This window comes from Lutra lutra, chromosome 7 (assembly GCF_902655055.1).
Source record: "Lutra lutra chromosome 7, mLutLut1.2, whole genome shotgun sequence".
Taxonomy (NCBI): domain Eukaryota; kingdom Metazoa; phylum Chordata; class Mammalia; order Carnivora; family Mustelidae; genus Lutra; species Lutra lutra.
Genome location: NC_062284.1, coordinates 95,464,685 through 95,478,675, shown reverse-complemented (window position 1 = coordinate 95,478,675; position 13,991 = coordinate 95,464,685). Strand labels below are relative to the sequence as shown.

Below are 13,991 nucleotides of genomic sequence, written 5' to 3'. Positions count from 1 at the left end.
ACAACTATCATATGATCTCCCTGATATGAGGGAGAGGAGATGCAACATGGGGGGTTGAGGGGGTAGGAGAAGAGTAAATGAAACAAGATGGGATTGGGAGGGAGACAAACCATAAGTGACTCTTAATCTCACAAAACAAACTGAGGATTGATGGGGGGAGGGGGGTTAGGAGGGTGGGGTGGGGTTATGGACATTGGGGAGGGTATGTGCTATGGTGAGTGCTGTGAAGTGTATAAACCTGGCGATTCACAGACCTGTACCCCTGGGGATAAAAATATATGTTTATAAAAAAAAATTTTTTTTAAGCATTAAAATGTTTATTTTAAAACTACGATGTCAAATTTATAAGAAAGCTGGACAATGAGGCTGATTTTGCCCTGAGAGCATTTGCTGACAAGGGTGAATTTGAGCATCAGTTGTGATGGCATTTCTGGCCAAGGGGTACAAAATTCCAAACCCATAGTATTTCCTGGGGGAAAATTCTACCCTTAGAAGTGGGAACTCAAAAGACTGTATCCATAGAAGAGTAAAGTAGAAATAAACCCAGTCTACACATGCCTACTTCTAAGAAATTTGGCTTTGAAGTGAGCAGAGTAGGGATGATGTGGGAATACATACTTTACATTATAATCACAAACTGCCTCTTCTCTGGATTTTTAACTCAAATTCATATCACCTGGATGGTTAAAGTAAAACCTTAAGCCAGGAATTTAGATTAATGTGATCCTAGTCAATGATGTCAGTAGCTGCCTATAGACACAAATCTCTCTAGAGGAAAAAATAATTATCTTAGACATTAAAGAGTTTATTTTTTAAAATATATTTTTAAAGAACATAAGTATTTTTTTTTAAAGATTTTATTTATTTCTTTGACAGAGACACATCACAAGTAGGCAGAGAGGCAGGCAGAGAGAGAGGAGGAAGCAGGCTCCCTGCCGAGCAGAGAGCCCGATGTGAGAGACCCTGAGTTCATGACCTGAGCCGAAGGGAGTGGCTTTAACCCACTGAGCCACCCAGGCGCCCAGAACATAAGTTTTTTAAAGACCAACAAATAGCACATAATCAAAATTAACCAGGAATCCACAGAGACAAATTACCCTGAGAGAAGGCCAACAGAAAAACATCCTTAAAATCATAATTGGAAATATACGACAGTATAAAACAATCACTTTGTTTAAAGAAATACGAGATAAACCTTACTGTGTTTGCAGGTAATGAGAAAGTATGAAAGTAATGGCATAACAGGTATACAAAAGAACTATACAGAATACTTATAAATGAAAGCTTTGTTCTTGTAATTAAAAACACAGTGGATGGGTTTAGCATGCTCAGAAGAATTTATTCATAATGCAATACAGGAAAAGCAAGAAATGGAAAAGTTGGAAGAGAGTATAAGAGGCATAAAAGAATGCAAAAGATGCTCAAGAGAGGATAGAAAGAAAAGAGCACAGGTATTATTTGAGTTAAGGGTGAGATTTTCCAGAAATTTCTTAGATGAAAGACATCATACTTAAATCAACAGTTCTTAAAATCCAGCAAATCACAAACTGTTAAGTACAAAGAAATCTCTACTTAAAAATATTATATTGAAGCTGTGGAACATCAAAGGTAAAAACATTTGAAAGTAGCTGTAGAAAAAAAGCACAGTGACTTCAAAGTGTGAAAATTTGAGCTTACTTCCCTACAGCAGTAATGGCCATCTAAAGATGGTAGAATGGTGTCCTAACATACTGAAAGAAAATAACTGCAAACCTCTAATCCTATGTACAAGGAAAGCATCTTTTAAGAATAAGGTTAAAATATATATTTTCAGAAAATCAAGATCAGAAAGGTCACTAAAGATAATTCTAAATGATGTACTTTAGATAATATTTGAAAAGTGATCGTGGATTTGTATGGTCTGTAGTGAAAGAAGGATTTAAAGGGAAATGAGTCAGCATATATCTGGACAATTCTAAAAAATTGTGCAGGTATAATATTATAGTCATGCCCAATAGGTTTTAAGAGAAGAAAAGAGAATTAAAATTAGTAGCAGGAAAAGAGTTGGAATAATCATTCAATCCATAAATCTGAAAGAAGACAAAGAAAAAAGATCACAAAACAAAATAAAAAGTACAAAACAGGAAGGTACATTTCTACTCAAATATATCAATAGTCATAATAAATGTAAATAAAGTATTAAATGCTCTCAGTAAAATAAAAAGATTTCCAGACTTTCTTGAAAAAAATAGGTTATAACCACATGCTGTTTAAAAGAGATGCTTGTAAAGTATAAGGATAGTAGAACTTTAAAAGGTTGGAAAAGACATAACATGCAACTACTAAGTGAATGTCAGGGTTACTATATTAATTCAGAAAAAATCGAGTTTTAAGTAATAAATTGCAAAATGATAAAAACTTCAATTTACCAATAAAATAAATTTTAAATTTGTATGTACTTACTAGTGTAACCTCAAAATATGTGAATCAAAAAGACATAACTATAAGAATTTTTTTTAAACTACTACCCTTTTGGAAGTGTTTAACCACCATTCTTCTAAATTAATTCAAGTAGAATAAGTGGGGTAAAAACCCAACAACTGCATAGATGATTTGGACAACTCATTTGTCAGACTTGACCCAACACCACATCGCATCCCTAAATCTCAAACTATTCCTTCTTTGCAAGCATACATAGAACAAAAATCAATTATATATTGGACTATAAATCATGTTTCAACAAATTTCAGATGATTGAATACATATGGTCTATTTTCTTCTCTAACCACGATTAAATTAAAAAATCAGAAAGAAGAGATAATAAAAAATACACTGTATATTTGTAAATGAAGAAACACTTGCCAACTAAGTATCCCTACTTGTGACTAGCAGGTGCACAAGTTCAACACATCCACTGTACCCTAAACTACCTCTCCTTCTTTCCCCATCTTCATCACTGAAACCATTATTTACCTCACTATCTAAAATATCATTTGTGGTTTCACTGACATTGCCTTAGTTCAGTCTCTTAACAATGATGTTCTCAATTTCTCTGTGACCAGACTCTTCCCTTTGAGGTCTGTACTCCTCCTATCTGCCACAATATTCTTTCTAAAAGATTGGTTTAGTCAATAAAGCCTTCATTAAAAAAAAATTAGATGGACTTAGAGGGTATTATACTAAATGAAATAAGTCAAAGACAAATACCATATGATTTCACTTACATGTGGAATCTGACAAAACAGACAAAACAGAAGAAGACTTCTCATGGATGCAGGAAACAGAGAGGTAACAGAAAAAGGGGTAGGGGATGGATGAAATAAAATGAAGGGGATTATGAGATACAATAGAAAAAAATTAATGATTGTCAATACCAACAGAATAAAACCTATACTCCATGACATGACATTCAAGAATCCTTGAATAGAGTCTCTTTCTTCCCATCTTTATTTCTTCCTGCGCTCTCATGCACCTTTTGTGTACCAGCTATGCTAATTAATTTATACTTCTCTGAACGCCCCTTTCTCTCTATCTTCTTTTTACTTTTGAGCATATTAATCTCCTTACCTGGGATGTTCTCTCTTCTTGCTTACCCACCTAACCATTTCCTATCTATGCTGGAAGGTAAAGCTCAAGTATCACATTCCTTGAGATGCCTTGCATGGTCAGTCCTCATAGTGTTACTCACTTCTTTACTTTCTACCCGAGAATTGTTTTTTGTCTTTCAGTTTTGTAAATCAGCAATTTAAATATCTGCCTATTGTATTAGGCATATTACATGCCTCATAAATTACATGCAGACAGAAATTTTTTTTCTCATTTATTTTTTAAAAATTCTTAACACAAAGGAAGAGCTCAAAAATTGAATTTATGAGTAAAATGAAATTTAGTAAGATAGTTTAAACATTTTTATTGAAAGAAGCAAGAAGGGCCAGTCAACAGATAGGCAATGAGAAAGGACAGCAATAGTATAGAAAGTAGATGGGATAACATGTAAAGAATATTGGAGGGCACATTTGGTGTGGCTGTCCTAAAACCTTTTAGCATCTTGATGGAAGGGATGCCAAGTAGATCTGTATGGTTTTTATACTGCACAACTCAAGAAGATGTCATACACATCTAGTCAAGGATGCAATTGTGCTTTGCAGTGCAATCCTGAGTAGTTTCCTATCTTATTTGATTAAATGAACCCCAACATTAGTGTCAAGGAAGTAATTGTTATTTAACTACTGGGAGTCATTAAGAAAAGGATTATATTTTGCATATTCTACATAATGAGAGAAGTATGTAACACTTTATAGCAATCTTTCTGTCAAATACAAAAAAGTTAGGTACCTGATGTAGCAAGTTTTTATTATACGGAAAACAATCACAATTAAAACATGTAAGTGAATCATTGCAGTGAGTTAGAAACCATGTCCATCTGTGGTATAATTTGCAGAGTTTGCTTAAAACACATGAATATTATGACTTTAAGTCAAAGCAGTTCAGACAAAATAATTTAGAAAACAAATTATATATTTGTGCTACCTATTCTGTTAAATAACGGATACTCAGAAGCCAAACTAAGAATAATTAGAATTCACCAACTTGAACCCATGGCTTTATCTGTTTCCAAGTCCTATGCTAGTTTGAAGATTCTGTGTTTTACAGCAAGAACATCAACTGGTTGCTGACAATATAAACCAAACATAGTCATGATATTTTGTTCTGGGAAGTAGCTAGAAAGGAAAAATGAACTCTGCTACTTTCACCTGCAAATGCTTTTTCAAAGCAATGGATTTCATTCACAGCCCACAGTCCGTAAATGACGTTTCCCATTTCCCTTCCCAAGCGGAAGTTTCTGGTTTGTTCTCCACCCGCCTCTGACTACTTCCCTGTTGCTAGATGTGCTCTTAAAAAGAGCTTCTCACAATAATAATAGTTCCTGGCTTATTGCAAACCACGTGTTTCATCTGTTTTAACGTGTCTTCTACAGATCCTCCTGCTGTGGAGCCAGCGTTCCTGGAGATCCGGCAAGGACAAGATCGAAGTATTACTATGAGCTGCCGGGTTCTGAGAGCCTATCCAATACGGGTACTGACCTATGAGTGGCGCTTAGGCAATAAATTATTACGGACGGGTCAGTTTGACTCTCAAGAGTACACAGAATACCCAGTGAAGAGTCTTTCCAATGAGAACTATGGGGTCTATAATTGTAGCATCATAAATGAAGCTGGAGCTGGGAGATGCAGCTTTCTTGTTACAGGTAAGATTCTAAATATTTCACCTTGTATATATTTTTGATGAAGGGATCTTAGGCTAAGTCAATATAAGAAAGGGTTTTGCAAATCCATGGAACATACTATGAGTAATGTGTCTGCTATAGTTAGAGCTATTCATTTCTTTCAGAGGAAAATTTATTTTAGCAGTTGCAGTTTATGTGCCTATGAAATTAGAAGTTTATGTGAATTCAAGATTTGGTGAAGAGGTTGGTTATTTTGAGTGTTTAATAAAGTGACAAATCTTAACCAGCTTTTTTAGATCAAATTGCAAATATTAATACATATTTTCTTCTGCAAGTCTAAAAGTGCTTGTTAACCAATACCTGCTTTGGTTTTCTTAACAGTAGAAAGGGTATTTTTCTTCTTCCTATTTATTTACTACCTCTTTATGTGTGGTGGAACTCAATTTTGTCCTTGGCTTACCTTTGGTTAACAAATATTCAAAGGAAAAGCAATAAAGTTGTATCTGGCATATAATAAATTAGAAAGAAGTATCAAGCAATATGTTTTGATATCATTATCTGAGAGTATATTAAAAGAAATATTAAGTCTGTATTAAATCTTAGGTAATTATATATTTTATAATCTATAAACTAAATTTGTGTGATTTTTGAGCTGGGGTTTAGACATACATTAAAAGGATATATTCCTTTTATTCCTTTTCAGGATTATTTTGTTCTGGTAAAGTTAATTGGCGTGTTCATGCTAGTAACTGCACACTAACACTAAACTAAACTAAAGTTAGTTGGAGTGTTCATGCTAGTAAAAGAAGAAACTGGACATTGTATATTATCTGAAAAGCAGTTGTAAATATTACGATTAAAGTGTTTCAGATTTAATTAAAACTTGTTCATTAGTAATATATATTTTTATTCATAAGTTCTTACTTGTAAGAAAATTTTCTAAACATGAATCACCTTGAGATATTTTGGCTTCTTGAAATGTGATAGTAGGTAGGTAAAATGTAATGGACGAACCAATATGAAGATGTCCCCTCTGCTGGATCTTCCATCTCTTGATTTTGCAATCCCTTTTTTCAGCATTCAGTTGGACTTAAAGATTTCTACTTTGATTCTTAAAGTGAACTAGTCAAACAAAACCGGAAGTCCCTAGGACCATACTACTTGTTGTTTTCTACTTATGGTAGAAACGGTTGACATTTTCTTTTTTTTTTAATTAATGCCCAAAACAAAAATACTCCATAAAATTAACTACATCCCTTCCTTCAAACTTTTGGGACTTATATTCATTCTAATTTCTTTGTTATTCCTGACATTGTTTTCTAACTTTAGTTTAGGTCATGCTGCCTCTGTAAGATTTTTATTTGTTCTCTGTTATGTGACCCAAATCCTATTTTCTGAACTAGAAGACAAGCTAATTTCCATTCAAGATCCATGGGGTGTAGTAAGTAGATTTTGATAGCTCCAGAAAGGAATAAACTTGTTAGGGGTTGCCCCACAAAGGGAGAGGAAATAGCCCCATGAATTGATTTGTTTCTAGTGTGTATTTTTCTGTCTTCATGTCAGCCTCATCATTTCAATATTTTCACATATAATCTAATATAGTTTTGAAGAAAAGAGAAAATAATTGTGTTCCAAGTATTGTATAATCCAGGAAAATATACATTTGACCCTTGAACAATACAGGAGTTTGGAGCATCAACCCCCCAGATAGTAAAAAATTTTCATATAGCTTTTAACTCCTTCAAAACTTTACTAATAGCCTACTGTTGACCAGAAGGCTTACTGATGACATAGTCTTAACACATATTTTGCATATTATATGTATTATATACCTTATTTCTACAATAAAGTAAGCTAGAGATGTTTTATAAACCATATTTTTATAATAAGGTAAGCTAGAGAAAAGAAAATGTTATTAAGAAAATCACAAGAGAAAATATATTTATAGTACTGTGCTGTAAAATAAAAACAAAAAATTAAAAAAACAAAAAACAGAAATCTCCATGTGTAAGTAGACCCATGAAGTTCGAATCTCTGTTGTTCAAGGTTCGTTGTATGAAGAAATCAATGGTTCCATAGAATCAGAGGTCTGGAAGAAACTTCAAAAACACATTTCTTCTATTAAAAACATATCACAGTTAGTAATCCTATGAATTTCCTGCAATTCAAAACCCTTTAAAGCTATACTGAAGGGAACTAAGTAATAAGATATATTCAAGATGACATATATTCTTTATCCACAAAACAGATCTTTGAAGACAATTCTGTTTATTTCCTGACAGCCAAATTCAGAAAATTTTATTTTTTATTATTATAAATATTTTACCAAATTCAAGATCACTTTTCCACTAGTCATGAATGTTATACAGTTACCCAAAAGTGAACTTGATCTCACTATGTGTCAAAATGTACAGAATTGAACTAAGTCAGTGGCAACCCTCACATTTATATTTACTTTATCTCCCAGGAAAGCTAAAAAATTCACACCTCTTTTCCCAGTTATAGCATGTGTGTGTGTGATGTGTGTGGGAGTATGGAGATAGGTGAGTGAGGTTGTGTTTACTGAGAAGTCAGGGTGTGAGAATATTTTTGTATAAAGGAAAAAGAAGGTAAGCAAAGATACTTTGGGAAGTGAATAGCCTAGCTTGTAGCGCAGTGTCTGTGTTAGAAAATAGTAACTATAATACCGCAAAATATGGTGTATTTTCATTTCTTTTATTTACTAATATTGTTATGGTAAAAATAAGCATAATTTTGTTTGTTTGTTTTATGGTTTAAGTAAGCTTTGTGAACAATGGTAGGAACCCAAACACCATTTATTGCATTTTTCTATGGAGAGTATTTATAAGTTCCAGGAAGTATATATACACAGTTATATAAAATTTAGACTTATAAACCATTTAAGAATTTGATCAATGGAGACAATTTTAGATTCTTTTAAATGAAACCTACTAAAGGAATGTTGTCTTCTTTAACAGGTAAGAGTGGATATATACTCTATAAGAATTTTCATTGCAAAACTACAAAATACAATTGAACGTAAAACAACTTATATGTATTATCTCCTTACTGATGAAAGTTTTGCAATCTGGAAAATATTTAACAATTATTTACTGTGTAACAAGTATTGCCAGGTACTAGGGAGGATACTGAAAATAGAACAATAAATAACTCTCCCAGAAATCTTTCACCATCATATATGTTTCTAAGTCTTATCAGTTTTATATCTGTTTGGTATTTTGAAGCTATCATTTCAAAAAGTGAAATGTAAAAGCCTTATATTTGTACTGTACTTGTAAAGCCTTATATTCTCTTATCTGGGATATTATAGTAACCTTTTATCTGATATCTGAATATTCCTCTTCTTTTCTTTTCAGTCCATACTGTCCATACTTTCTTCCATACTGTGGGACTTTATTTTCCTGGAAAGTGTGTCTTACTCTTAATGGAAAATGTTGATCTTCATGGCCTATAGGTGCCATATAAATTCATTGTCGTGAGTTTTCAAACCACTTACTAATATCCCAAATAGAATATATAGAATCATCTCTCCTTCAATCCTACCAATTACTCCAAACTCTAGTCAAATTAGATCATGATGCCTGCTACCAAATCATTACATATTTTCAAAACTCTCTGCTTTTGTTAACATACGACTTTATTCTCAAATACTAGCCCTTTGTGTATTCTTCTACTAGATTATGGTGACCCTTGTGTATGCCTTTACTAGGGTCATTTTGGACCTTGCCCCTCAGTCAACTAGAGATGTGTAGATTGTAATAGTAGGTTATAATTCACAAATTAATTATGTATGTTATTACTGTTCAAGTATCTGAAAGTATCAGTAAAACTCCAACTAACCATGATTTGAGCAAGATAGAAAATTATTACATTCAGGTTAAACCTTGAAGTTTCCTTTCGGAAACTAACATAATGTCTCTTCCACAAAGTCTTCAGGGATTCAGCTTTCTTCCATCTTACTGCTCAGTCATCATCAATAGATGGCACACCTTATAGCCCTTATGGCTACTGAAGTCCCAGCTTTACCTCTATATTTCAGTGAATTACCTCTTTTTAAGGAAACTTCTTTAAAAAGTAGTACTTTTTAGATACCTTTTCTGCTTGTGTTTTGTTGGAGACAACTCAGTCCATTGGTGTATCTGCAGTAAAGGCTATGGGGTACAGATTTTATTCTAAGATTATATCACACTTGCCCATACATATTTTAAGTTGCCTTAATTGAAAATATTGCAATGAAATTAAATGGAGATTTTCGAGGAAAATCTAGGTTTCATCACTGTAACATTTAACATCATTACTGATAGGCAACTTTTCAGGAACCATGGCCATTGGGGTCTTAGAATAATTTGAAAGACAAGAATAATATGTGTAATCAGAGACTTCATAAGACATTCTATTGATGAGCAATGGAATTGAGAGTACTGTGTTACTTACTGCTGACTAACCCATTACTACAAACTGAGCATCTTGAAACAGCACACATTTTTTTTTCCTTTCTTTTTTCTTTTTTCTTTTTTTTTTTTTTTTTACAGCTTTATAAACATATATTTTCATCCCCAGGGGTACAGGTCTGCGAATCGCCAGGTTTACACACTTCACAGCACTCACCATAGCACATACCCTCCCCAATATCCATAACCCCACCTCCCTCTCCCAACCCCCTCCCCCCATCAACCCTCAGTTTGTTTTGTGAGATTAAGAGTCACTTATGGTTTGTCTCCCTCCCAATCCCATCTTGTTTCATTTACTCTTCTCCTACCCCCTCAACCCCCCATGTTGCATCTCCTCTCCCTCATATCAGGGAGATCATATGATAGTTGTCTTTCTCCGATTGACTTATTTCGCTAAGCATGATACCCTCTAGTTCCATCCACGTCGTCGCAAATGGCAAGATTTCATTTCTTTTGATGGCTGCATAGTATTCCATTGTGTATATATACCACATCTTCTTTATCCATTCGTCTGTGGATGGACATCTAGGTTCTTTCCATAGTTTGGCTATTGTAGACATTGCTGCTATAAACATTCGGGTGCACGTGCCCCTTCGGATCACTACGTTTGTATCTTTAGGGTAAATACCCAGCAGTGCAATTGCTGGTTCATAGGGTAGTTCTATTTTCAACATTTTGAGGAACCTCCATGCTGTTTTCCAGAGTGGTTGCACCAGCTTGCATTCCCACCAACAGTGTAGGAGGTTTCCCCTTTCTCCGCATCCTCGTCAGCATCTGTCATTTCCTGACTTGTTCATTTTAGCCATTCTGACTGGTGTGAGGTGATATCTCATGGTGGTTTTGATTTGTATTTCCCTGATGCCGAGTGATATGGAGCACTTTTTCATGTGTCTGTTGGCCATCTGGATGTCTTCTTTGCAGAAATGTCTGTTCATGTCCTCTGCCCATTTCTTGATTGGATTATTTGTTCTTTGGGTGTTGAGTTTGCTAAGTTCTTTATAGATTTTGGACACTAGCCCTTTATCTGATATGTCATTTGCAAATATCTTCTCCCATTCTGTCAGTTGTCTTTTGGTTTTGTTAACTGTGTCCTTTGCTGTGCAAAAGCTTTTGATCTTGATAAAATCCCAAAAGTTCATTTTTGCCCTTGCTTCCCTTGCCTTTGACGATGTTCCTAGGAAGATGTTGCTGCGGCTGACGTCGAAGAGGTTGCTGCCTGTGTTCTCCTCGAGGATTTTGATGGATTCCTTTCTCACATTGAGATCCTTCATCCATTTTGAGTCTATTTTCGTGTGTGGTGTAAGGAAATGATCCAATTTCATTTTTCTGCATGTGTCTGTTCAATTTTCCCAACACCATTTATTGAAGAGGCTGTCTTTTTTCCATTGGACATTCTTTCCTGCTTTGTCGAAGATGAGTTGACCATAGAGTTGAGGGTCCATTTCTGGGATCTCTATTCTGTTCCATTGATCTATGTGTCTGTTTTTGTGCCAGTACCATGCTGTCTTGATGATGACAGCTTTGTAATAAAGCTTAAAGTCTGGAATTGTGATGCCACCAACTTTGGCTTTCTTTTTCAATATTCCTTTGGCTATTCGAGGTCTTTTCTGGTTCCATATAAATTTTACGATTATTTGTTCCATTTCTTTGAAAAAAAATGGATGGTACTTTGATAGGAATTGCATTAAATGTGTAGATTGCTTTAGGTAGCATAGACATTTTCACAATATTTATTCTTCCAATCCAGGAGCATGGAACATTTTTCCATTTCTTTGTGTCTTCCTCAATTTCTTTCATGAGTACTTTATAGTTTTCTGAGTATAGATTCTTATTCTCTTTGGTTAGGTTTATTCCTAGGTATCTTATAGTTTTGGGTGCAATTGTAAATGGGATGGACTCCTTAATTTCTCTTTCGTCTGTCTTGTTGTTGGTGTAGAGAAATGCAACTGTGCCCCTAACGTGGGAGCAGCCAACTATATAAACCAATTAATAACAAAATCAAAGAAACACATCGACAAGAATACATTAATAGTAGGGGATTTTAACACTCCCCTCACTGAAATGGACAGATCATCCAAGCAAAAGATCAACAAGGAAATCAAGGCCTTAAATGACACACTGGACCAGATGGACATCACAGATATATTCAGAACATTTCATCCCAAAGCAACAGAATACACATTCTTCTCTAGTGCACATGGAACATTCTCCAGAATAGATCACATTCTTGGTCCTAAATCAAGTCTCAACCGGTATCAAAAGATTGGGATCATTCCCTGCATATTTTCAGACCACAATGCTCTAAAGCTAGAACTCAATCACAAGAGGAAATTTGGAAAGAACCCAAATACATGGAGACCAAACAGCATCCTTCTAAAGAATGAATGGGTCAACCACGAAATTAAAGAAGAATTGAAAAAATTTATGGAAACAAATGATAATGAAAACACAACAGTTCAGAATCTGTGGGACACAACAAAGGCAGTCCTGAGAGGAAAATATATAGCGGTACAAGCCTTTCTCAAGAAACAAGAAAGGTCTCAGGTACACAACCTAACCCTACACCTAAAGGAGCTGGAGAAAGAACAAGAAAGAAACCCTAAACCCAGCAGGAGAAGAGAAATCATAAAGATTAGAGCAGAAATCAATGAAATAGAAACCAAAAAAAAAAACAATAGAACAAATCAACGAAACTAGGAGCTGGTTCTTTGAAAGAATTAATAAGATTGATAAACCCCTGGCCAGACTTATCAAAAAAAAAAAGAGAAAGGACTCAAATAAATAAAATCATGAATGAAAGAGGAGAGATCACAACGAACACCAAAGAAATACAGACAATTATAAGAACATACTATGAGCAACTCTACGCCAACAAATTTGACAATCTGGAAGAAATGGATGCATTCCTAGAGACATATAAACTACCACAACTGAACCAGGAAGAAATAGAAAGCCTGAACAGACCCATAACCAGTAAGGAGATTGAAACAGTCATCAAAAATCTCCAAACAAACAAAAGCCCAGGGCCAGACGGCTTCCCGGGGGAATTCTACCAAACATTTAAAGAAGAACTAATTCCTATTCTCCTGAAACTGTTCCAAAAAATAGAAATAGAAGGAAAACTTCCAAACTCATTTTATGAGGCCAGCATCACCTTGATCCCAAAACCAGACAAGGATCCCAACAAAAAAGAGAACTACAGACCAATATCCTTGATGAACACAGATGCAAAAATTCTCACCAAAATACTAGCCAATAGGATTCAACAGTACATTAAAAGGATTATTCACCACGACCAAGTGGGATTTATTCCAGGGCTGCAAGGTTGGTTCAACATCCGCAAATCAATCAATGTGATACAACACATTAATAAAAGAAAGAACAAGAACCATATGATACTCTCCATAGATGCTGAAAAAGCATTTGACAAAGTACAGCATCCCTTCCGGATCAAAACTCTTCAAAGTGTAGGGATAGACGGTACATATCTCAATATTATCAAAGCCATCTATGAAAAACCCACCGCAAATATCATTCTCAATGGAGAAAAACTGAAAGCTTTTCCGCTAAGGTCAGGAACACGGCAGGGATGTCCGTTATCACCACTGCTATTCAACATAGTACTAGAAGTCCTAGCCTCAGCAATCAGACAACAAAAGGAAATTAAAGGCATCCAAATCGGCAAAGAAGAAGTCAAACTATCACTCTTTGCAGATGATATGATACTATATGTGGAAAACCCAATAGACTCCACTCCAAAACTGCTAGAACTTGTACAGGAATTCAGTAAAGTGTCAGGATATAAAATCAATGCACAGAAATCAGTAGCACACATTTATAATCTCACAATTTCTGTGCCAGGATTCTGGACATGGCTTAGCTAGATCCTCTGTTCTGGGTCTCACAAGGCTGTGATTAAAGTGTTGGCTGAATGTTCTGAGGCTCACCTTCAGACAGGAAGTTGAATCATGTCCAAACTTATTAAGGTTATTGAAAGAATTAATTTCCTTATGGTTGCATGATAGAGGACCCAAGTGTTTTACTCATTGTTGGCTGAGGCCACTTTCATGTCCTAGAAGATACCTGCATGTCCTAGAGATCACTCGTAGTTCTCGGTCATGTGGGCTTCCCATCATGGATGTCTACATTATCAGGCCAGCAAAAGAATCTCTAGCTCAGGTCAGCTAAGATGGAATCCTTATATTGTAGCATAATTACTGAAGTGACATTCCATCAGTTTCTTCCCACTTTCATTAGGAAAGAATTACACACAAAGACATGAAAACCAGAGGTAGGAATCGCTGGAAGTCAGT

The 13,991-nt window shown here is 35.0% G+C and overlaps 1 protein-coding gene across 1 annotated transcript in view; it reads left to right on the top strand.

Moving 5' to 3' along the window:
* MDGA2 (MAM domain containing glycosylphosphatidylinositol anchor 2) overlaps positions 1-13,991 on the top strand; it is an 888,742-nt gene that overhangs the window by 742,885 nt on the left and 131,866 nt on the right. Inside the window, exon 9 of the mRNA XM_047738228.1 lies at positions 4,958-5,227. Within this exon, the coding sequence (XP_047594184.1) occupies positions 4,958-5,227 (270 nt within the window). The remainder of the gene's footprint in view (positions 1-4,957; positions 5,228-13,991) is intronic.